Below are 26329 nucleotides of genomic sequence, written 5' to 3'. Positions count from 1 at the left end.
ACCCTTTGCCTTGATGACAGATTTTCACACTTTTGGCATTCTCTCAACCAGCTTCACCTGGAACGCTTTTTAAAACAGTCTTGAAGGAGTTCCCACATATGCTGAGCACTTGTTGGCTGCTTTTCCTTCACTCTGCCTTCTGACTCATCCCAAACCATCTCAATTGGGTTGAGGTCAGGGGATTGTGGAGGCCAGGTTATCTGATGCAGCACTCAATCACTCTCCTTCTTGGTAAAATAGCCCTTACACAGCCTGGAGGTGTGTTGGGTCATTGTCCTGTTAAAAAACAAATGATAGTCCCACTAATCCCAAACCAGATGGGGTGGTGTATCGCTACAGAATGCTGTGGTAGCCATGCTGGTTACGTGTGTCTTGAATTCTAAATAAACAAAAAATCTCCAATTTGGACTCCAGACCAAAGGACACATTTCCACCTGTCTAATGTCCATTGCTCGTGTTTCTTGGCACAAGCAGGTCTCTTCTTATTATTGGTGTCCATTAGTATTGGTTTCTTTGCAGGAAATCGACCATGAAGGCCTGATTCACACAGTCCCCTCTGAACAGTTGATGCTGAGATGTGTCTGTGACTTGAACTCTGTGAAGCATTTATTTGGGCTGCAATTTCTGAGGCTGGTAACTCTAATTAACTTATCCTCTGCAGCAGAGGTAACTCTGGGTCTTCCATTCCTGTGGCGGTCCTCATGAGAACCAGTTTCATCATAGCGCTTGATGGTTTTTGCGACTGCACTTCAAAGTTCTTGAAATTTTCCATATTGACTGACCTTCATGTCTTAAAAGTAATGTCTGTCGTTTCTCTTTGCTTATTTGAGCTGTTCTTGCCATAATACGGACTTGGTATTTTACCAAATAGGGCTATCTTATGTATACCACCCCTACCTTGTCACAAAACAACTGATTGGCTCAAATGCATTAAGAAGGAAAGACATTCCACAAATTAACTTTTAAGAAGGCACACCTGTTAATTGAAATGCATTCCAGGTGACTACCTCATGAAGCCACAAGAGCATTAGTGAGGTCGGGCACTGATGTTGGGCGATTAGGCCTGGCTCGCAGTCGGCGTTCCAATTCATCCCTAAGGTGTTTGATGGGGTTGAGGTCAGGGCTCTGTGCAGGCCAGTCAAGTTCTTCCACACCGATCTCGACAAACCATTTCTGTATGGACCTCGCTTTGTGCACGGGGGCAATGTCATGCTGACAGGAAAGGGCCTTCCCCAAACTGTTGCCACAAAGTTGGAAGCACAGAATCGTCTAGAATGTCATTGTATGCTGTAACGTTAAGATTTCCCTTAAATGGACCTAAGAGCCTGAACCATGAAAATAGCCCCAGACCATTATTCCTCCTCCACCAAACTTTACAGTTGGCACTATTAATTCGGGCAGGTAGCGTTCTCCTGGCATCCACCAAACCCAGATTTATCCGTCAGACTGCGAGATGGTGAAGTGTGATTCATCACTCCAGAGCGCGCGTTTCCACTGCGCCAATGGCGGCGAGCTTTAGACTACTCCAGCCAAAGAAACAGTCAAAAACTGTAAAATGCCCATCCCTATTACATGCACACAATAATTCAATTATTGTGAATAGTCAGATTAATATAATAGTCCGATTTAAATGTTTACATGCTTTGAAAGAAGACCGATTTCCCAAATAATCCTGTTAACATGGCCACATCTGAAATTAGGCTACCTGATGGGACTTTGACAAATGCAGAAAATCCCCAAACAAAATAAACGTTCTACCACAGCATGTTATTTTTGTGAAACATATTTGATTCTGAGTTCGGACATATAAAGTTAACATGTGAAAACAATTTCTAAGATGCATACTTTCAGTTTTTCCAAACTCACATCACTCTCGCAAAATAATTTTGAAATACATTGCTATAACTTTGATTAAGGTGTTTTTTGTTCTAATATTTCTAAAGATTGCTCAGAACACCAGGTGTTTTAATCAGCATATGCTTACTTCGATTTTAACCTTACACAGGTGAAGATAAGTAGAGTAAGGTGTTTACATGACTATTGCCATAACCGACCTACTGTCACAATCAGTTTAATATCGATTTATTAGTGTGCATGTAAACGTACTCAGCGTGAAGAGGGTACGGAGCTCCTGTGATCCAGAGAGCCGAGCTGAGAGCCAACCACTGGGAGGCGCTAGAGAGCAGACGTGAGGCAGAACACAACTCCACTCTGGACCAATGGAGCACAGGGAAAGCCTACGCAGAAACTGTGTGCGCGTGTGTATGCTTGCGCACATGTGTGTGTTTGTACAGTACCTGTGTACGCAGGATCTCCCCTTTGGTTAGCTGCATGTCTCCAGTGAGCTCTTTGACAGCAATGCCCAGTGGCTCCAAACGCTTACTGAAGTAATTAGTCATCTCTGCTGCCAGGGCCTTCATAGGAGCTACATACACTATCTACAGAGAAAGGGAGAGAGGGAGGGAGAGAGAGAGGGAGGGAAGAGAGGGAGAGAGGGGGGAGTAGGAGAGAAGAGAGAGAAAGAGGGCAGCAAGAAAGAGGGAGGGAGATACATACATATAGAGAAAAGGGAGAACGGTGTGCAGGGAGGGGGGAGAAGGAGCGAGAAAGTGATAGAGAAAGTGGAAGGCCACGGTCATGATAAATGAGTGAACAGCACAGTATCACTTGTTCCCTGGCAACCAGCATAAATCACTATTTATTGAAAAATATGAAGCAGGCCACTTAGATTAAGAAAGTTTAATGGAGATGTATGAAAAGTGGCTATCGTCGCTGGCTGGCATTGGGTGTGTGGTGTTAGAATGTGTGTGTGTTAGAACATATGTGTGTGTGTGGGGGGGGGGGGGTAGGGGGGCTTTATAAGGACAACCAATAATACATGTGTTCACTTTGCTGACTATGCCTGAGTTGATCTACTGTATGTATGTACGTCTCGCTCGCTCTCACACACACACACACACACACACACACACACACACACACACACACACACACACACACACACACACACACACACACACACACACACTGCTGAGTGGTACCTTGAACTCGTCCTTCTTGATGACCCCTCCAGGTTGGAGGTGCTGTCTGATCTCATGGAGGACTGTGAGCATGGCGATGTTGGTCTTGCCGGCCCCGGTGGGGGCACAGATGAGCAGGTTCTCATTGGTGTTGTAGGCTGTCTCAAACACTATGGACTGGATCCTGTTCAGACGCTGCATCCCCTTAAACACCAACTGACCAACCTGGAATGAAAGCGGGGCGAGAGATAGAGTGGGGGAGGAGAGAGAGAGAGCGAGAGAGAGAGAGAGAGAGAGAGAGAGAGAGAGGGAGGAATACAATAAGAAAAGGTTAAAATCACAGAGTCATTATGAGAGTCATTATAAAGACAGACATGGGAGCATGATGATACAAGTCTAACACACCGGTCAGGACGGAGCAGAGTGGACGGGAGGGATGGTCAGAGCCCCCCACACATACACACAAGTGTACAACTATCTACCATAGATTGACAGACAACTTCCCTCATACTATTTGGCCCGCAGGTGGTTTTATTTGGCCTCCCAAGTATTCTGAGCAAAAAATGAATTTTGGTGGAATTTTCATTGTTGGACATAAGACTGTAAAAACACCAGGAAATCAGCTCCAAGTGATTTTAATTTAAGAAATCTGTTCCCAAGTTGTCCCACATATAATAGAGAGACAAGTGATCATATACAAATGTACAGTGAGGGAAAAAACATGACTTAGTACTTGGTGGCAAAACCCTTGTTGGCAATCACAGAGGTCAGACGTTTCTTGTAGTTGGCCACCAGGTTTGCACACATCTCAGGAGGGATTTTATCCCACTCCTCTTTGCAGATCTTCTCCAAGTCATTAAGGTTTCGAGGCTGACGTTTGGCAACTCGAACCTTCAGCTCCCTCCACAGATTTTCTATGGGATTAAGGTCTGGAGACTGGCTAGGCCACTCCAGGACCTTAATGTGCTTCTTCTTGAGCCACTCCTTTGTTGCCTTGGCCGTGTGTTTTGGGTCATTGTCATGCTGGAATACCCATCCACGACCCATTTTCAATGCCCTGGCTGAGGGAAGGAGGTTCTCATCTGACCACAACACTTTCACCCAGTTCTCCTCTGAATCATTCAGATGTTCATTGGCAACCTTCAGACAGGCCTGTATATGTGCTTTCTTGAGCAGGGGGACCTTGCGGGCGCTGCAGGATTTCAGTCCTTCACGGCGTAGAGTGTTACCAATTGTTTTCTTGGTGACTATGGTCCCAGCTGCCTTGAGATCATTGTCAAGATCCTCCCGTGTAGTTCTGGGCTGATTCCTCACCGTTCTCATGATCATTGCAACTCGACAAGGTGAGATCTTGCATGGAGCCCCAGGCCGAGGGAGATTGACAGTTATTTTGTGTTTCTTCCATTTGCGAATAATCACACAAACTGTTTTCACCTTCTAACCAAGCTGCTTGGCGATGGTTTTGTAGCACATTCTAGCCTTGTGTAGGTCTACAATCTTGTCCCTGACATCCTTGGAGAGCTCTTTGGTCTTGGCCATGGTGGAGAGTTTGGAATCTGATTGATTGATTGCTTCTGTGGACAGGTGTCTTTTATACAGGTAACAAACTGAGATTAGGAGCACTCCCTTTAAGAGTGTGCTCCTAATCTCAGCTCGTTACCTGTATAAAAGACACCTGGGAGCCAGAAATCTTTCTGATTGAGAGGGGGTCAAATACTTATTTCCCTCATTAAAATGCAAATCAATTTATAACATTTTTGACATGCGTTTTTCGGGATTTTGTTGTTGTTATTCTGTCTCTCACTGTTCAAATAAACCTACCATTAAAATTATAGACTGATCATTTCTTTGTCAGTGGGCAAACGTACAAAATCAGCAGGGGATCAAATACTTTTTTCCCCTCACTGTAAGTAAGGTTTGAAATGATTATGTTTTAATCAAACATTATATCTGTTTGGGCTTCTTGCAGTCAATTTGCAGTCTACAAATTATTTGTAATTATGTTCCGGCCCCCCGACCATCCGCTCAATAAAATGTTTTATGATGATCCCTGCTATAGGGGCTGAGTGAGGGGTGATGTACTGTTGTCTGGTGGGAGGTTGCGGACAAGGGTGTGGGAAGGTGGAGGGCTTTGACTGCCAGAAGGAGAGAGGTTAAATCCTGAGTGGTGGGAACAGCTGTCAGTCAACCTGCCCACCGCCTGACTTCTCCATGGCAACAGAGTGTGGGTGACAGACAGGCCTCAATCTCCCGGCGACCGACGCTGATAAGGAGAAAAATGGCCCTTCTGAAAGACAGCAACCGTGACTAGTCGACCACCCACTACTCAGACACACACACACGGAAACACACACACATTCAGCCATCAGAGTGGGCAGTTAACTGCTCCGGCCATCCTCACTCCTAGGGAGAGAGACACAGAACTATAAGCCCTACTTACATTACATACCAATGACAGTAAAATCACTAGTAATTCTACTGAGACATACTGTCACACTGGCAGACAACTCTAAATGGAGCCCTTTGCCTTGCAATAGGTAATGATGACTACAGTGTACAGTACAGTTGAGATGGTTGAGATGACAGTACAGACTTGTCACTGCAGGTCCAGGTGTGTGCTCTGTCCCTGTCTGTCCATCAATCTCCCTCTCTCACTCACTTCATAGCTATCTTTTACTTCATGCTCCCTCTATCAACTCTTTCTCTCTCTCTGTCTCGCTCTCTCTCTCGGAGTGGACCGGGATGTCTTGAGCTTAGACAGCAGTATCATTTATTTAAGGATTCATTAAAAATATGTCATCACTCTCCTCTTCCTCCCCGTTTCACTCTGACACTCATAAAAATAAATAATTTGAATGCTGCGTGTCATCTAGGGACTGGGGCTAGAGGAGAGAAGAGGCTGGAGGCAGCCCTGCGGCCATGGCAACCCAACCCAACTCTGATGACGGCAGGAGGAATAGGATCAATTATTAATGCATCAAAGAGCAACTTTATTAGAGTCCACTTAAGCCGGTGGAAGGCTGAAGGACGATTGTGGTTTCAACATGGCACTGAGCGAAAGAACGAATGGTGGAGAAGCAGGGGCCTCTACTCTGACAGCTAGTTGGCTAGCGCTGGCCACGGATACTCATGTACCTGTCTCACACCAGAGAGAGGAATATATATATATATATATACATACATACACACAGTGGGGAAAAAAAGTATTTAGTCAGCCACCAATTATGCAAGTTCTCCCACTTAAAAAGATGAGAGAGGCCTGTAATTTTCATCATAGGTACACGTCAACTATGACAGACAAATTGAGAATTTTTTTCTCCAGAAAATCACATTGTAGGATTTTTTATGAATTTATTTGCAAATTATGGTGGAAAATAAGTATTTGCTCACCTACAAACAAGCAAGATTTCTGGCTCTCACAGACCTGTAACTTCTTCTTTAAGAGGCTCCTCTGCCCTCCACTCGTTACCTGTATTAATGGCACCTGTTTGAACTTGTTATCAGTATAAAAGACACCTGTCCACAACCTCAAACAGTCACACTCCAAACTCTACTACGGCCAAGACCAAAGAGCTGTCAAAGTACACCAGAAACAAAATTGTAGACCTGCACCAGGCTGGGAAGACTGAATCTGCAATAGGTAAGCAGCTTGATTTGAAGAAATCAACTGTGGGAGCAATTATTAGGAAATGGAAGACATACAAGACCACTGATAATCTCCCACGATCTGGGGCTCCACGCAAGATCTCACCCCGTGGGGTCAAAATGATCACAAGAACGGTGAGCAAAAATCCCAGAACCACACGGGGGGACCTAGTGAATGACCTGCAGAGAGCTGGGACCAAAGTAACAAAGCCTACCATCAGTAACACACTACGCCGCCAGGGACTCAAATCCTGCAGTGCCAGACGTGTCCCCCTGCTTAAGCCAGTACATGTCCAGGCCCGTCTGAAGTTTGCTAGAGTGCATTTGGATGATCCAGAAGAGGATTGGGAGAATGTCATATGGTCAGATGAAACCAAAATATAACTTTTTGGTAAAAACTCAACTCGTCGTGTTTGGAGGACAAAGAATGCTGAGTTGCATCCAAAGAACACCATACCTACTGTGAAGCATGGGGGTGGAAACATCATGCTTTGGGGCTGTTTTTTTGCAAAGGGACCAGGACGACTGATCCGTGTAAAGGAAAGAATGAACAGGGCCATGTATCGTGAGATTTTGAGTGAAAACCTCCTTCCATCAGCAAGGGCATTGAAGATGAAACGTGGCTGGGTCTTTCAGCATGACAATGATCCCAAACACACCGCCCGGGCAACGAAGGAGTGGCTTCGTAAAAAGCATTTCAAGGTCCTGGAGTGGCCTAGCTAGTCTCCAGATCTCAAACCCATAGAAAATCTTTGGAGGGAGTTGAAAGTCCGTGTTGCCCAGTGACAGCCCCAAAACATCACTGCTCTAGAGGAGCTCTGCATGGAGGAATGGGCCAAAATACCAGCAACAGTGTGTGAAAACCTTGTGAAGACTTACAGAAAACGTTTGACCTGTGTCATTGCCAACAAAGGGTATATAACAAAGTATTGAGAAACTTTTGTTATTGACCAAATACTTATTTTCCACCATAATTTGCAAATAAATTCATAAAAAATCCTACAATGTGATTTTCTGGAAAAAAAAGTCTCATTTTGTCTGTCATAGTTGACGTGTACCCATGATGAAAATTACAGGCCTCTCTCATCTTTTTAAGTGGGAGAACTTGCACAATTGGTGGCTGACTAAATACTTTTTTCCCCACATATATATATATATATAGTGGGGAGAACAAGTATTTGATACACTGCCGATTTTGCAGGTTTTCCTACTTACAAAGCATGTAGAGGTCTGTAATTTTTATCATAGGTACACTTCAACTGTGAGAGACGGAATCTAAAACAAAAATCCAGAAAATCACATTGTATGATTGTACGTGTACCTATGAAGAAAAGTACAGGCCTCTCTCATCTTTTTAAGTGGGAGAACTTGCACAATTGGTGGCTAACTAAATACTTTTTTTCCCCCACTGTATATATATATATATATATATATATATACACACATACATACACATACACACACATACATATATACAATACCAGTCAAAAGTTTGGACAGACCTACTCATTCAACGGTTTTTCTTTATTTTTATTATATATTTTATATTTGAGATTCTTCAAATAGCCACCCTTTGCCTTGATGACAGCTTTGCACACGCTTGGCATTCTCTCAACCAGCTTCATGAGGTAGTCACCTGTAATATATTTCAATTAACAGGTGTACCTTCCTAAAAGTAAATTTGTGGAATTGATTTCCTTCTTAATGTGTTTGAGCCAATCAGTTGTGTTGTGACAAGGTAGGCGGGGTATACAGAAGATAGCCCTATTTGGTAAAAGACCAAGTCCATATTATGGCAAGAACAGCTCAAATAAGCAAAGAGAAACGACAGTCCATCATTACTTTAAGACATGAAGGTCAGTCAATACGGAACATTTCAAGAACTTTTAAATTTTCTTAAAGTGCAGTCGCAAAAACCATCAAGCGCTATGATGAAACTGGGTCTCATGAGGACCACCACAGGAATGGAAGACCCAGAGTTACCTCTGCTGCAGAGGATAAGCTCATTAGAGTTACCAGTTCAAGTAACAGACACATCTCAAAATCAACTGTTCAGAGGGGACTGTGTGAATCAGGCCTTCATGGTCGAATTGCTGCAAAGAAACCACTACTAAAGGACACCAATAAGAAGAAGGGACCTGCTTGGGCCAAGAAACACGAGCAATGGACATTAGACTGGAGGCCAAATGTAAGATTTTTGGTTCAAACCGCCGTGTCTTTGTGAGACGCGGTGTGGGTGAACGGATGATCTCTGCATGTGTAGTTCCCACCGTAAAGCATGGAGGAGGAGGTGTTATGGTGTGGGGGTGCTTTGCTGGTGACACTGTCTGTGATTTATTTAGAATTCAAGGCACACTTAACCAGCATGTCTACCACAGCATTCTACAGCGATACACCATCCCATCTGGTTTGGGCTTAGAGGGACTATCATTTGTTTTTCAACAGGACAATGACCCAACACACATCCAGTCTGTGTAAGAGCCATTTGGCCAAGAAGGAGAGTGATGGAGTGCTGCATCAGATGACCTGGCCTCCACAATCCCCCGACATCAACCCAATTGAGATGGTTAGGGATGAGTCGGATGGCAGAGTGAAGGAAAAGCAGCCAACAAGTGCTCAGCATATGTGGGAACTCCTTCAAGAATGTTGGAAACACATTCTAGGTGAAGCTGGTTGAGAGAATGCCAAGAGTGTGCAAAGCTGTCAAGGCAAAGGGTGGCTATTTGAAGAATCTCAAATATAAAATATATTATGATTTGTTTAACACTTTTCTGGTTACTACATGATTCCATATGTGTTATTTCATAGTTTTGATGTCTTCACTATTATTCTACAATGTAGAATAGTCAATATAAAGAAAAACCTTGGAATGAGTAGGTGTGTCCAAACTTGACTGGTACTGTATGTATGTGTACAGTCGTGGTCAAAATTTTTGAGATTGACACAAATATTAATTTTCACATAGTCTGCTGCCTCAGTTTTTATGATGGCAATTTGCATATACTCCAGAATGTTATGAAGAGTGATCAGATGAATTGCAATTAATTGCAAAGTCCCTCTTTGCCATGAAAATGAACTTAATCCCCCAAAAAACATTTCCACTGCATTTCAGCCCTGCCACAAAAGGACCAGCTGCCATCATGTCAGTGATTCTCTCGTTAACACAGATGAGTGTTGACGAGGACAAGGCTGGATATCACTCTGTCATGCTGATTGAGTTAGAATAACAGACTGGAAGCTTTAAAAGGACGGTGGTGCTTGAAATCACTGTTCTTCCTCTGTTCACCATGGTTACCTGCAAGGAAATACGTGCCGTCATCATTGCTTTGCACAAAAAGGGCTTCACAGGCAAGGATATTGCTGCTAGTAAGATTGCACCTAAATCAACCATTTAGAACTTCAAGGAGAGAGGTTCAATTGTTGTGAAGAAGGCTTCAGGGCGCCCAAGAAAGTCCAGCAAGCACCAGGACCGTCTCCTAAAGTTGATTCAGCTGCGGGATCGGGGCACCACCAGTGCAGAGCTTGCTCAGGAATGGCAGCAGGCAGGTGTGAGTGCATCTGCACGCACAGTGAGGCGAATACTTTTTGAGGATGGCCTGGTGTCAAGAAGGGCAGCGAGGAAGCCACTTCTCTCCAGGAAAAACATCAGGGACAGACTGATATTCTGCAAAAGGTACAGGGATTGGACTGCTGAGGACTGGGGTAAAGTCATTTTCTCTGATGAATCCCCTTTCCGATTGTTTGGGGCATCCGGAAAACACCATCAGTCCTGTGTCATGCCAACAGTAAAGCATCCTGAGACCATTCATGTGTGGGGTTGCTTCTCAGCCAAGGGAGTGGGCTCACTCACAATTTTGCCTAAGAACACAGCCATAATAAAGAATGGTACCAACACATCCTCCGGGAGCAACTTCTCCCAACCATACAAGAACAGTTTGGTGACGACCAATGCCTTTTCCAGCATGATGGAGCACCTTGCCATAAGGCAAAAGTGATAACTAAGTGGCTCGGGGAACAAAACATTGAAATGTTGGGTAGAGAGAGAAAAAGAAAGAGGGCAAAAGAAAGAGAGAAAGGTGATACTACACACACCATCTTGACTTATCTTTGAACTAAGCGAGTAAAGGAATGGATATTAGTGCAGTGTGCTGTTTTGTTCCCATCCTTTCTCTTTGGTCTAATTGACTGTAGGGCTGACTTCATCTCATCCTCTCTCCCTAAGCAGGCTGGCGAGTCGAGTGTCCTCCTGTCTAACCAATTATTTCCCCCAAGGCCAAGTCCTGAGAGCACCAACCAATTTATAAATATGCATTTCCGAATTAGGAGCGGCACTGTTTCACCCTCTTTCGCACAGCTCCTGCACACAAATACACACACACACACACACACACAATTACCAGGACTTAAACACACAGTGTGTCGCTGTGGCAAACACGCTCACTTTAGGCGGCTAGCCCCCCTTTTGTTTTGATTTATCGACTTTGTCTCTAGGTAACGAGGAGCCAGTGTCCCGAACTCCTTAAACATGCTAATTCATGCAAATGTATGCCTGCCCCAATATTCACCTTGAGCTAATGCATACATGTTGTAAATATGAAGTTGCCATCCTTTAATGATCTTTTTGATCTTTGTTTATGTTTTTTTTTCATTCCTTAAAACATCTCTGGTTGGCTTCATTGTTATGCAGATGTATGCACTGTAGATCTTCCAATAGGAGATGCAGCTGTCCCTGCCAGGAGTAGTCTCTGGGGTCCAAGCAGCAGTAACTCACTGAAGAGGTAATGTTACTGTAGGCTACTTGAGATACCACCATATGCAGGTGTTAACATAACATTCATTTCATAAAAAATCCCTGGCTCCAAGCCACAAACACCAGCATGGTTATACATCTTCAGCACTAAGTGAAACACCACAAATATAGCTAACAGTTAACCACATCTAAGATAAACTACCAACCGTAGACACCACAATTCATGTTTAAGAGAAAAAAATGGGATGATTTCTGTGTTGTGTCATTGGCCAGTGTACATGGTTGTTTTATCAACTGCCCTCAGTTTGTTTGAGTTATTTCCTGTGACTGAGTTTATGAACAGGTCTGCGATCAGTCCATCAGTGTGCACACTGGGATTATCACATGAACTCATAGAAACAAAGGCCAAACTTTGCGCGAGGAAATCAATTTGACATCACCAGGCAAGATTCCAACTCAATTAGAGTCTAAAACACACTTAATCCCCCAGGCATTCAAAAAGAGGACATACCTCAAGAACCAATCTCAGATTCCTGTTTTTCTCGCCCCTGGGGTTGAAAAATCCTGGTAACTTTCCCAAAATCCCCAGGTTTTCCAAAAATCGTGGTTGGAATATTCCTGGAATCCTCCAACTGGGATTTCTGGAAACCCTGGGAATCTGGGGAAAGTTACTGGAATGTCCCAACCCAACTCCCCGACAAAGATAGACCCATGCAGGTATCAAAGGGTTGTCCCCAGAATGTCTTGACCAGGTGGTGCTGATGTGAGTGGAGGAATGGGAGAGGTCCAGAGGGGGCTGGGGGCTGGAGCTGGAGCTGAAGCATAACATTTGTGAAAGCTCTTCTCTCCCCATGTTACAGACAACTTCTGCTCCACCACACACAGGTGCTCACTTTAAAACGTGTTTGACCAAAAATACGTTTTGGAAAATTGTTTAACCAAAATTCAATTCGAAGGGGCAATCTCAAAAATGTCCTAGATACGACTCCTTCATTCCAGCTTCGTCGCCACCTATTCATCATCATCATCATCATCATGTACAACTATCTAGACCAACTACCAACCTAAAACATCACTTTACATTCTGATACACCCCCATGCCTATCCCCCGACTGAAAACGTTGTTAGTTCCAGATGTCAAATAGAGGACCATACACATCTGTGGTCAATGTAGCAGCATGGTTAAGTTCAGTTCATAATGAGGCTAACTCGTGACCGTGAACGCTCTGTTAAAGTGAGCAGGCTGGATGGAACGTGACCGCTCACCACAGACTTTGTGGGAGTATCGAACCCATCTGGGCCCAGAGCACCGGTGTGTGTGTTGTGTATCCCAATCTCAGTCCGTACTGTGTAGTGTGTGTGTTTGTGTGTGCATGTCCCAGTGCCGGTTCATACTGTGTAGTGTGTGTGTGTTTATGTGTATATGTCCAAGTCCGTATGGTGTAGTGAGTGCGATGGAAGCTGGCAGGCTCATTATCAGAGTGCTAGCACAGTCTACGGCCATAAGTGCCAACCAGGCTGACTGGGAATAAACTGGCAATACAGAACCAATCCACCAGCCACTCTAAACTCACTAATTGGACCCTCATAGATCCTAGTAATGATTCTACAGCTAAATCTAAATACCCACCAAGCAGTGTCTGTCCAATTGCCTCCCTGTCCTAGTTTTAACATACCTGCTCACATAAAAATGTAAACACTGACTACCTCCTGTGCAAGGGTGGTGTGTGTGTGGCTACTGTATACATGTAAGCATATATTAACTGTATGAGTTAGTGCTAAACTAATTAAATTCAGTGAATTGTTAATGAGGAGCTAAAAAGATAGTTGTTGTTGTTTGCACTCTATCCTTTAATTACTTTTCAGTTCCATTTCATTCCATTTGAATTGACAGCTTGGTCAACTTTTAATTGCTAGTTTTAGTAAACAGCTTATCAGCCTGCTCCAAGCCCACACACAGAGCACTGAATGACCTGGCCAAACACACACACACACACACACACATACTGTGGAGTTTGAAAGAGTGAGATGCAGATGCAGCAATCAGGAGGCCCATTAATTTCCCCACAGCACACCAGTAGAAAGAGAGTGAGAGAGAGAGAGGGAAAGGGAGAGAGAGAGGGAAAGGGAGAGGTAGAGAGAGAGAGAGTGCAAGAGAGGTGAAGGGAGAGAGGAGAGGGACCTGCTTGGTCCCCCTCCCCCAACAACCCAACCCTGCAGCCACACCCAATATACTGCACCCCAACCCCCTCAGCTATGGACCACCAAGCCCCTCAGCTATGGACCACCAACCCCCTCAGCTATGGACCACTAACCCCCTCAGCTATGGACCACCAACCCCCTCAGCTATGGACCACTAACCCCCTCAGCTATGGACCACCAACCCCCTCAGCTATGGACCACCAAGCCCCTCAGCTATGGACCACCAAGCCCCTCAGCTATGGACCACCAAGCCCCTCAGCTATGGACCACCAAGCCCCTCAGCTATGGACCACCAAGCCCCTCAGCTATGGACCACCAACCCCCTCAGCTATGGACCACCAACCCCCACACACAGACATACACACGGACTCACACACACACGGACTCACACACGGACTCACACACACATACATACGGACTCACACACGGACTCACACACACATACATACACACACAGACACACGGAGTCAAACACACACACACACACACACAAACAGACACACACACACACAGACTCACACACGCGGACTCACACATACACACACACATACGGATTCACACACACACACACACGGACTCACACACACACGCGGACTCACACACACGCGGACTCACACACACGCGGACTCACACACACACACGGACACACACACACACGGACACACACGGACACACACACACGGACACACACACACGGACACACACACACGGACACACACACACACAGACACACACACACACGGACACACACACACACGGACACACACACACACGGACACACACACACACGGACACACACACACACACACGGACACACACACACACACACGGACACACACACACGGACACACACGGACACACACACACACACGGACACACACACACGGACACACACACACGGACACACACACACGGACACACACACACGGACACACACACACGGACACACACACACACGGACACACACACACACGGACACACACACACACACGGACACACACGGACACACACACACGGACACACACACGGCCTGAGAGAGTAATGGCTCTAGATGAGATGTGTGCTGCCACTCCCCAAGGCCTCTCCAAGCCTCTGTCCACCGTCCACCATCTGCTCTCTTTCCACCTCCCACTCTCTCCGTCTCTCTCTCTCGCTCTCTCATCCCTATACCTGCTTTGCAAGTCTGAGCAAACACACACGTGAACTGAGGAGGAAATCAAAACTGGATTAGGAAACGCAATAAGGACAGAATAATTATGGATGGCATTCCCTGCTCTGTCTCGTGTTCTCCTGCCACAGTCCAGAACACAGGACCCACGTCCCTCAAACTGAAGGGTGAGGCAGAGACACCAACGAGTGGGGGGGACACTAATGGGGGAGGGTTGAACATTGAATTTGGAGATAAGACAGGAGGAGGAAGGAGGAAACCCATCTCACTTAATTTACAAGAGTCTCCGTGATAAATCATAGAACTCTAGCGTGCTTACTCCACCCCTCCAGCAAGCCTACACTCCTCTTGGAGGTTTGGACACATGAAGGTTTCAGTGAGGAGAGAGACACCTAGTAAGGACCTGAGGATAGAAGAGTGAGTCCACACATGATTCCAACCATCACACCCCAGCGCACGCACCACAAGCCCCTCTGCCCCTTCCTGTCTCTATGACAACAGAGTAGATGGATAACCCTGTCCATCAGTACACAATCATGCCAACGTCTATGAAGAAAACAGGCTAAGTGTTCACTATCCACTTAGGAGAAGAAGCTGTAGGAGAATATACAACCAGGGTTTGGCAGGAAACTATCTCACATTCTTCACTCATGTTCCTGCCCTTTAAAAAACCCACTAGGGATAGTAAAAACCATCAGCACACGCACGTACGCTCCTAAATCCTATCTCTCAATTCAGCGCTCCCCTTTGGGAATAACCATATCTCTTAACGTAAGTCAAGTCTTCTTAAAATCCTTGAGGAGGAGTGTGGTCCTGATTAGCAGTTCCTAGGAGGATAGGATGTGTCTGTTAGGGTTGCAAAGCTACCGGTAATTTGCCAAAGTTACCAGAATCTTCAGTAATTTTGGTAAATAACAGAAAAGCTATGGCAATATAATGTAACTTTGGTCAGTTATACTTGAATAACTTTTAAAAAATGTATTGATATATAGTATACATTTTGTATATCTGTGTCCATACTGTCCATGAGTTTCTAGTAGCTAGACCATATGGTTCATGAGAAAATAGTCGAATTAATTTAAAAAGCATCTAATCAACAATGCCACTAGATGTCGTGTGATAGATTACATAAAATCATTGAAAGATACCAACATTCTGGTAGTTTACTGGTACATTTAGAATGTTTCCAGTAATATACCCTCCCGTTGCAACCCTAGTCCGTGTCTTCTCAAGCCTCCATGGATATTTCAGTTGATATATCAGTACATCTCTTAGTGCCTAGCCTATGTACTGGATGTGTAGGTAGTCATGTTTCGAGATAGTGTGGGGGGGTTGTTGTGTTGTTTTTCTGTCAGCACTAGGACGAAAGCCAACCTCTCTCGATCTCTCTCTCTCTGCATCTCTCTCTCTCTCGCACGCACACACATATTTATTCACAGAAATTAGGAAGGCTTTTACCAGCGTGACGAGAGCAGGACGCATGGGCCCCTGATTCATTAGTTAAAAGGCCCCCTAATAAATCCCCCACTTTTAATGTTTCACATTGCTATTAAAGGCATGCCAGGCCGGGCAAAGACCTGTTGGCCATTCCACCTTTCAATAAATGACAATCTACGCTACTCTGCGTGATGGTGGGGAAAGAAAGGGAAGGGGAAAAAAAAGCTGAAAGGCTTTCGGTTCGGCCTGCCTTACAAAGCGCTGCTCCTAATAGCACGTAAAGCCTTATTAGCCTCAGCGTTGTGTGCTTGGCGCTTAAAAAGAGTGAGGTATTTTGTTTGAGTAGCCCGGCTTAAGCTAATGAATAGAGGAGCTCCTTCTCTAGGGGCTAATTCACATCGCTCAGCTGAAGAGGCTCCATATCAATCTTGATCAGTCACACTGGGGTTTCAAACAGAACAGGAAGCAGGGAATGTAGCCTGCTGGAGCGACTGGAGAGATGGGGAGAATCTCAGAACAAAAAAAGACAAGAAAGAAAGATAAGGCTTTTCAAAAAACGAAAAGAAAAGATGAGAATTCACTTTTTTATATATATTTTTATTCTCATTCTCTTTTTGTTTTGTAAAGGTGGAACTTGTAAATTCATTTTGTGACGGCCAGGGCTACAGAATGAACAAAACGGTGAAAAGGCGCTTTATTGATTAACTCTATGTAAGACACAACCACAAACTTATCATGCCCTGGTGTACTGTAATTAATTGTTTCCTGTGAGACAAAAATAAACAGGAAATTAGCTGCTGGGAGAGAGAGAGAGAGAGAGATCAATCCTGTCTGTCCATCCCAACTCATTCCACTTAGAGTAGAGGAGAGCCTCTGACATTGATCACTTCCTTCATGATGAGGACTAAGGGTTCTTCCACGGCTCAGAGGGGATGCTGTTGCATGTGAGGGCTCACATCAGACCTGGGTTCCAATAGTATGTTTTCTTTCAAATACTACTGAATACTATCAAATACTCTTCGCGCAAAAGACCGTGCCTGCCTTGAGTGGGACGCGCATGTGTGTATACAACTATGTTTTTCCCCTCCATTCAGGCACTTGGGCAACCCTTCCTCTCAAATGCCTGGTCCCTTGGAGCACTTACTGTTTGATGTGCCAGGAGGCTCTTAAAAGCGAGACTTGAAGATGCAGGTAATAGCCAAGGCTACTGAACCCTGGGCTAGGGGTGAAGCCAGGGTTGGAGATGGGGCTGGGGTTAAGGAAGGAGACAGGCCCTGAGGTATCAATCACTAAGTGTGGGATAAGGCCGGGATGATACCAGTATGCCAATACTTTTTCCATGGCAAAAATGAAAACACTACAGCAGACCAAATTCTTTGCTGTATGTAAAATATTGTGTGCTATAGCTTGGAAAACAACATACAGTAATGATGTCTGTTTCCAACATTAGGGCTGATTTCCTAAAGAAGTTAAATCCGCTTAGTGTTTTGTGTCCTTGCCTCGATACTGGTATCGTCCCAGCCCTAGTGTGGGAGAGAGCTTTTTGAAAGTGATACTCTCATACCCAATCCCAGCCCGCTTCATGAAGTACCCTCTTTGGAATAGCTGAATGGGTGTAAAAGCAAAAGAGCCAAAACTCCACTTAGCCCACTAGAGGAAGCTAGTGATTGATTGGGGATTGAGTGTGACACTGACATGTTTCCAAGGAAAAAAACACTATAGATATGAACATTTACACATTTAGCATTTAAGAAAGCCTAATGAAGATAATGAGTGACAGGCAGGGAGACAAACACCTGAGCCAGCGTCACACACACCACAGAAATAACAACAACCACACATGCATGACCAATCCTTCTCTTAATCAATTTGTCTCAGCCTGCGATCACACACACATACACACAGTATGCCTGTCATCTTGAGTGACAGACAGGTTAAGTGAAGTGAACAATTCCAGGAGTACTCTTCAAATATGACAAAATATGTTCCAAGGTTAAAACATATCCAGTCATCTTCAGATATGATGCCATGTTTTGGGCACATTCAGGGGAGTCACACGAGCCAGTTAATTCCACACTGAGGATTCTACCCAAAATCTATTCAAGTTTGAATGTAGTGCATTTCACAACAAACTATTTCTAAACATCCCACCATGATCCCATACAGAATGACTCCAGAAGTCTAGATGAAGAACCAGAAGAAAAGACAGTGATGTGATTGAACTGAAGCCAACTGACAACTCCTCTGTACTCCCATCTCCCAAATGGCTGGGTGGGGATTGGCTCACCCGTCTGTCAGTCCGGCCCAGTGACCCCTGCTATTGGCTCAGAGCAGATTTGTAAGCCTGTCACTCAGCCTGTCAGTCAGAGAGGAGAGGCCATTGTGGCTCTAGACAGCTAGCTGAGAACTACAGCACTTCCATTAAGACTCAACATCACTCACTGCCCATTATGGCTCCAGACCGCTCCCAGTCGCTGGAATATGGACACCGGGGAGTGAAATTGAGCACGCCCTGGCTGGCACTCACACAGTCACACGAATACCCTTTACAGACAGACTTTACGGTATGTTGCCTGTAATTTATTTTATTTTTTTACCATATTCTTGCCGGGATAAGCCTTTTATATCTCCCGTGCACATGCCGGCAAGTTTAGCAGTGGGAGTAGCCGTGGGCCGATGTGGGTGGATGTCTATTATAATATATCCATTGAATATACACCATCACAAAGAAATCCATTATTAATTGGTTTTAGGCAGATCCTAAGAAACATTATAAGACTAATACAATTTATTTTCAAAATAATAGAATGGCATATTTTGAGTTTATGTTACTGGTCTGTGCAGCCTACATGGCTGCAGCATGCACATGAAATCAATAGTTATTTTGTTCATTAAACAGACAAGACACACGTAGGCTACCCTGATCACAGTCAACACACATTTTATAGTAGGCTAAGAATATAGGCTCAAAAAGTTCTACAGCTGTACCACTGAGAGCATCTTGACTGGCTGTAACACTGCTTGGTATGGCAATAGCACCGCCTTCAATCGCATGGTGCTACAGAGGGTGGTGCAGACAGACCAGTACATCACTGGGGCCGAGCTCCCTGCCATCCAGGACCTCTATATCAGGCGGTGTGAAAGGAAGGCCCGGAAAATCGTTAAAAGACTCCAACCACCCAAGCCATAGACTGTTCCCTCTGCTTTCGCACGGCAAGCGGTACCGGTGCATCAAGTCTTACACCAACAGGCACCTGAACAGCTTCTATCCCCACGCCATAAGACTGCTAAATACTGTAGCTAACAAATAAGCTACACAGACTATCTGAGTTGACCCTTGTATTTTATTCTTATAGTCTCTATGCACACTCACAGGGGCCTACACACTTATGCACACTCAAACCATAATTGACTTACACACATATAATATGCACATACATTTATACTGACTCCCATACAATCATGATATACGCTGCTGCTACTCTGTTTATCAAATTTCTGATGCCTAGTCACCTTACCCCTATACCTGCACTACCTACCTCAGTCACACCCATTGCTGATAGGTGTATAAAATCGAGCACAGAGCCATGCAATCTCGATAGACAAACAAGCAGGGAGAAATGCCGTTTTAAAGCTAATTTCCTGCAATTCTACACATTTTGCCATGACTTACGCCGTGTTAATATGATATGAGTGACTAACAAAATCAATGGGGGGGCCCCCTGGAGGTCAGGGCCCCTGGGCACGTGTACTGCATGCCCGGACGGTATTTGGCCATGATTACTACAAGTTGAGATAGCTGGCTAGACTTATATTGCTTATGCCTGGAACCTGCCATGGAAAGGGAAGACCAGGGCTAAATGTAACACGTCAGGCGTAACAGGTAGGCCTACATTATATTCACAGTACGTGATCCTGGGTTGGCTGAGTGTCAGTGGAACATTTTTGGGGGACATTCAAGTCATCAATGTGTTGCTATAACTAGAAACAAGATAGCCTAATGTTTAAACTTTAGAGTTTGTGATGCAATAGGGTAAACGCAGATGGGCAAGCCTCAGCCTATTTATTTATAGCCACTACGCTGCATCAGGTGGGCTACGTCATGTGATAATGCTTATTGCTAAATAGTGGGGCCGGGACAATACCAGTATGGCAATATTTTATCCATGGCAAAAAAGAAAACACGAAGCAGACAACTATTTGGTCCTTTAAAACAGTCTGTATGTAAAAATCTGTGATGTGTAGTATGCTGTGATATGTGCTTTTGTCAGTTTATATTTTAGGCTAGTACATTATATCACCCCCCCCCCCCCCCCCCCCCCATTGGGTGTCTTACCTCGTCCAGTTCAGAGATGTAGATGGGTTTCTCCTCAAAGCTGATGGGCATGGGATCACTAGGAGGAATCTCCACCTCTTCATACATCTTATTGTTCTCCCTCTTTATCCCGTCTGGTAACATCAGCTGAACACAACACAACCACATCCCAAACATTAACTACGCACCACATTACACAAAGTACATTTCCACCCCAATCTATATATTACAAGCTGCACTACATAATATTGAACATATTACAATACACATAGTAAAACATCAACAAACACTGCCTCAACTTGAAAATAAACACATTCAAAACATTGCAAAAGTCATGTTCAGATTTGAAAATGTATCAACTTTCCAGTGAACATTATTTCCTCTACCCCACCTGCTCCTACTGAACTGAGGACTAAAGAAAATAGTAAATAGTGAGTGAAAAAGCAGCAGGAATGAAAAATTGTAAAGCAGTGGCTTGTGGGTAATATGGTGGGTGCTGGTATGTAATAAGGGAACAGACTGCCGTGAAGGATGGTGGGTAAACAAAGAACTGAAAAGTGTGTGTGTGTGTGTGTGTGTGTGTGTTAGTGTGTGTGTGAGTGTGAGTGTGAGTGTGTGTGAGTGTGAGTGTGAGTGTGAGTGTGAGTGTGAGTGTGTGTGTGTGAGTGTGTGTGTGTGTGTGTGAGTGTGTGAGTGTGTGTGAGTGTGTGTGTGTGTGTGTGTGTGTGTGTGTGTGTGTGAGTGAGTGTGTGTGTGTGTGAGAGTGAGTGTGTGTGTGAGTGTGTGTGTGTGTGTGTGTGTGTGTGTGTGTGTGTGTGTGTGTGTGTGTGTGTGTGTGTGTGTGTGTGTGTGTGTGTGTGTGTGTGTGTGTGTGTGTGTGTGTGTGTGTGTGTGTGTGTGTGTGTGTGTGTGTGTGAGTGTGTGCACGCGGGTGAGTACCCTATCCACTTCCTCCCTGTCACTATGAATAAGAAATGTAAGTAATACAAACTAATACCAACTGTTCATTTTGCCCATTAATACAGGTGGGCAGGATTTGAAAATGTCTTATAGTCTTGTTACAGTCATTGTTTATTTGGATAGAACATGATGGTCTAGCGGTCAAGCGTATAGGGCGTAGATTTGGTATTGGGCAGTACAGGGCTTTGTCCCAAACGGCACCCTATTCCCTCATCCCTACATAGTGCACTACTTTTGACCAGAGCCCTATGGAGCCTGCTCAAAGGTAGTGCATTATATAAGGAATAGGGTGTAATTTGTGACGCACCTCTGATCATCCCCACGTACTGTACCTTGGCTCCCCCTACAAAGGCGGAGGTCTTGGTGGCCTCGGCGTAGCAGTCATAGACGTTGGGGTATCGGATGCGTTCGTACACCCTCTCTCTGCTCAGCACTGGAGACCGCCGTGCTGTTAGCAGGGCCTGCTCTCTGGAGAAACAGAACCAGGACCACACACACAACCATTCATCAACCACAACACAGCCATAATACAACCATGATCTGACAAAACCATTAATCAACCACAACACAGCCATAATACAACCATGATCTGACACAACCATTAATCAACAACAACACAACCATAATACAACCGTGACACAACAATAACAAAACCGGGATCAAACACAACACTATATACATAAAACCCATAAAAAAAAGAAAAGTATTTCAACACAAAACACACATCCACATGAACAGCAGAACAGCCATAGTTACACCTGCTTAATGTGTGGTTGGTTGTGATTGGGGATGGATACTAGAGTTGAGAGCTGTTAGACAGGAGAGGTGTGGAGATGTGAGGCGCTGCAGTAATAATATTCTCTGCTAACGTAACGTGGCTTACCTCTCTGCTAATCTCTTCCCTCACAGTCTGCCGGATTTGGACCGGCTAAGTTTTTAATTAAACAGATCACTGCGCTGCTTTTTTATCAGCTGAAATTAAACTTTCAGAAAAAATGTGACCAGGAGCAGTGTTTTTTTATTTTTTTACCTGCAGCCGAGCAGCGATGAAAAATGCAGAAGGGTGTTTCCATTTGGAAAGAAGAGATCACAGGGGGAGATATAGAAAAAGAAATAGAGCAGAGAGAGAAGGGAAAATGGAAGAGAGAGAGGGAAAGAGAGAGGCAGAGAGAAAGAGATGGGAAGAGAGAGAAGAGCTAGAGAGCGAGCAAGCGAGAGACGGAGTGTGGTGGTTCACCTCTGAGCTCTCATCTCCTTGGGGTCAAAGTAGAGGTCGGAGGAGGATTCGGTGTCGTCCCAGCGTCTCTCCCCCCTCTTCCTCTCCCTCTTCTCCTCTCTCCGGTGGAGCTTCATCATTTCTTTCTCCTTCCCTGACTGGATAGTCACCTGACAGCCGTAAGTGGGCTTGCTGCTCCCCTCTCCTCCACTTCCTTTACGACTACCATCTAAACACAAGAATAATACACAGAGACATCAATAAAAGGTTATAAACCGACAGGTCGCAAAGAAACAGTTGGGTCATCATTCATACATTCAATGTTTCTTTGAGCTAGGCTGCTATGTTGTCTTGTGTAATTGAGCGCTTATAATATGGTAACTAAGCATGGAATAGCATGTAGTACACACTTTGCCACCACCTATACTATAGCGCCTATACTATAGCGCCAATACTATAGCGCCAATACTATAGCGCCAATACTATAGCGCCTATATTATAGCGCCAATACTATAGCGCCTATACTATAGCGCCAATACTATAGCGCCAATACTATAGCGCCAATACTATAGCGCCAATACTATAGCACCTATACTATAGCGCCTATACTATAGCGCCTATACTATAGCGCCTATACTATAGCTGTAGGTCTAGGTGAAGTCACCCCACTGTCTACTCTTCAGCTGTGCTGTTTCTCAGACATGGTTGCTAGACTGGTCAATAGTTAATGGTGCGACCCGAGCTGCGATGCAACAGGACTGACAAGTGGCTGTGTGTGTTTTTCCAGACTGTAATAACCATATCTGTTCAGATTCTGGTAGCCACCAGGTGGAAAGGACGATTTCTAACCCCAGGACCTCAGTATTAATTCATATTGTAACGTGTGTGTGTGTGTGTGTGTGTGTGTGTGTGTGTGTGTGTGTGTGTGTGTGTGTGTGTATGTATGTATGTATGTATGTATGTATGTATGTATCCTTTACTTAACCCTGCATGGATTAGGGCCCACATGAGACCCCCAGCTTGTTGTTGAGCAGGGAGAGGGGGCATCACAGGAGCAAAATAAACCCTAACAGCATACAAGTACAAGTGACGTAAATGAGTAAAAGTGAGTAAAATCCATAACTTCAACAGTGTGTGTGTGTGTGTGTGTGTGTGTGTGTGTGTGTGTGTGTACTAGGGTTATCCAGAGAATCTACCAAATTACTTCGAGAAAATTGCAAGAAATGACCAGTATCCCGGTATTCCTGTTCAAACCAGAAGTGCTATTTAAAAGCATATAATACCAGAGAAAAAAAACAGACATGATTATACCACTGTAAATGGAGAAATATACACATTAATCTAACGTTTTAATCAACTCAAAGTTCTCTCAAAGTCACCACACTTTCACTGATGTAGCCTAGTTTTAAAGGACAATTTAACCCAGGTAACCCAGCGGTTTGTTGTTTTAGGTAGTCCATAGTAGACACATTCACAAAAAATGGTGTTTCAAAACAATGTCGGAGTCTAGATATCTAGCTTTGAATGTCCTGATCAGTCCTGATGTTCCCAACTGCCCATTTGAGTAAATTCGTACAACTCCCCAAATTCCCCTCTAACTGGATTGAGTGGGAGGTGTGTGGGTTGAACTTGGTTCAACACATAGGTGTCAAAAGTGCTTCAAATATAAGTCAGTTGAGATTATTTCGCAGAAAATAATAATGTTCTTTGAGTTGTCAGAGTTTAGTGTGACGAAAAGTAGCTAACAGCCATGCTCTGTGCTCTTTCATGTCTTGCCATTGAGCAGAGCAGCCCAAGCGGAGCTGTTGCTATATTTACAGACATCCAGATCCGCCATGAGCAGAGATCATGCACAGCGAGCACGGAGCGAGTGACAGACCGAGAGGAGCAGCTAATGGATTTAATAACGGAGGAAGATATTTCTAATTTCGGGTTTTGGGCAAAAGCAATTGGGCCTGGGTAGGGTAGGGCCTGAACGTCGCAGGCATGGGTAGGGCTCGGGCAGGGCCCTAGTAAACATCAAAGCAAATCATTTGAATTACACATCCACCGATGGTTAAACAGCCCGAGAGAGTCAGCTAGCATGTGCTGCTTTCTGGGAATCACTGGCAAAGAAGATCAGGGTGGAAGTGCAAAGTCTCGCATGGTGACGTAATTTGATTCTTTGACAGACGGGGTGTTTCGATATCTATGATGCAACCGTATGCTAAATAATGATATTTTTATGATATTTCGAGACCGTATGCATGGTGGACTGACTAGAAATACACATGAAATGGGTTTAGGGTAAAATTCCCCTTTAAGGCAGCCTAGGCACAATGAGCACTTTTGGCCGACTGGTGAAATATTATGAGGTCCAGTGAAAATGACATTTGTTTTAGCCTACCTCAGCATTTTCTCTCCCCTTGCACCTGGCTATTGGGGGGATTTGGGAAGGTTGTGGCTGTTTTTACTTCATTATAGCTTATTGTGGTGAGTGTCACAGGGAACATCAGATTCTACGCTAAACAAACAGGCCTAGGCTAGCGGAGATTCAGCACCATGGATAGCGCAGTTAATCAACTGCCTTCAAATCTGACCAAAAGCGTGTGCCCGCTTTTGTAAGCATAACATCGTGAAACAATGGTGCAAATGTCGATTTCATCAAGCGCTTTTGTGGACACATTATCTGCCGTTTTGTGATTAGCAACCGTTTATATTTAAGCCTCTGCCAGTGCCACGTTAGTAGAGATTTGAATGTGAGATGGAGATTGAGATTGGGTATTGTGTACCGTAACGGGGTCGAGAGGTCATGTGTAGCATGCACATATAGAAAGCAATTACATTTATAGAAGCCATGCAGCCCAAGGAATGTTTTCTATTGGGGACTTTATGAGTAAATATGGTAGGCTGCTAGCGTTGTGATGACTGGTTTAATGTAGGAACGAAGCCAGAGAGTTGATACGTCGCACGTGCATATTTAGTATTTTTGCATCTCAGCTTATTTACCCTTCACTTTCTCTGCATATACTCTCACCAGTTGTGATAGGTTGAGGGATTCTTGGGGAGGGTAGGCTATGGCAATTTTTTGTGTGCTAATCTGTATAGCCTGTAGGCCTACTTGCTGTTTGCAATGGAATGGTAGGAGAACACATTGCACGCAGCACTTTGTATTTATGGTGACTTTGTGTAAGTAAATAGGCCTACGGTAGGCTACAACAGCACGCACACACTGAGCGCTGATGATTGATCATGCAGATAACAGAGCAGAGAAGGCCGCAGAGAAGCCAGATTTAAACATTGCATATAATTTAACAGTTCCAATTCACTTCATGCTGTTCATAGAAATAATGTATTATAATGTAGCGGTTTCTCGCCATTATTTATTCCCGGAAACGAGAACGGGGAGAACGTGGCACAATGAGGGTTAAAGCCCCCAGAGACCGCCTCCCTGACTGAGTCAAAACAGTTCAATAGAAGACAGAATTGCTCTTGAAAACAGATGAGATCTGATGATTGTCCTGAGGCCTCGGCTGATTGTCTGAATGATCTTATCTTTATCTCTTCTAACGGCTCTACCTGCTGCACCTCACCCTCCCTCCCCCCCTCCTCTCGCCCCATTACTTCACTCCCCCTC

General features: G+C 44.6%; 1 protein-coding gene across 1 annotated transcript in view; it reads right to left on the bottom strand.

The window, feature by feature from the left end:
* Positions 1-26329, bottom strand: part of ascc3 (activating signal cointegrator 1 complex subunit 3) — a 138889-nt gene that overhangs the window by 83024 nt on the left and 29536 nt on the right. Inside the window, exons 7-11 of the mRNA XM_084174465.1 lie at positions 22735-22942; positions 21830-21965; positions 20559-20684; positions 3042-3245; positions 2298-2438 (exon numbers count right to left, since the gene is read on the bottom strand). Of these exons, the coding sequence (XP_084030591.1) occupies positions 2298-2438; positions 3042-3245; positions 20559-20684; positions 21830-21965; positions 22735-22942 (815 nt within the window). The remainder of the gene's footprint in view (positions 1-2297; positions 2439-3041; positions 3246-20558; positions 20685-21829; positions 21966-22734; positions 22943-26329) is intronic.

Source organism: Coregonus lavaretus (genome assembly GCF_964263955.1).
Source record: "Coregonus lavaretus genome assembly, chromosome: 13".
In the NCBI taxonomy this organism is placed as follows: Eukaryota; Metazoa; Chordata; class Actinopteri; order Salmoniformes; family Salmonidae; genus Coregonus; species Coregonus lavaretus.
The sequence above is the reverse complement of the archived record's forward strand: the minus strand, read 5'-3'. Positions and strand labels throughout refer to the sequence as shown.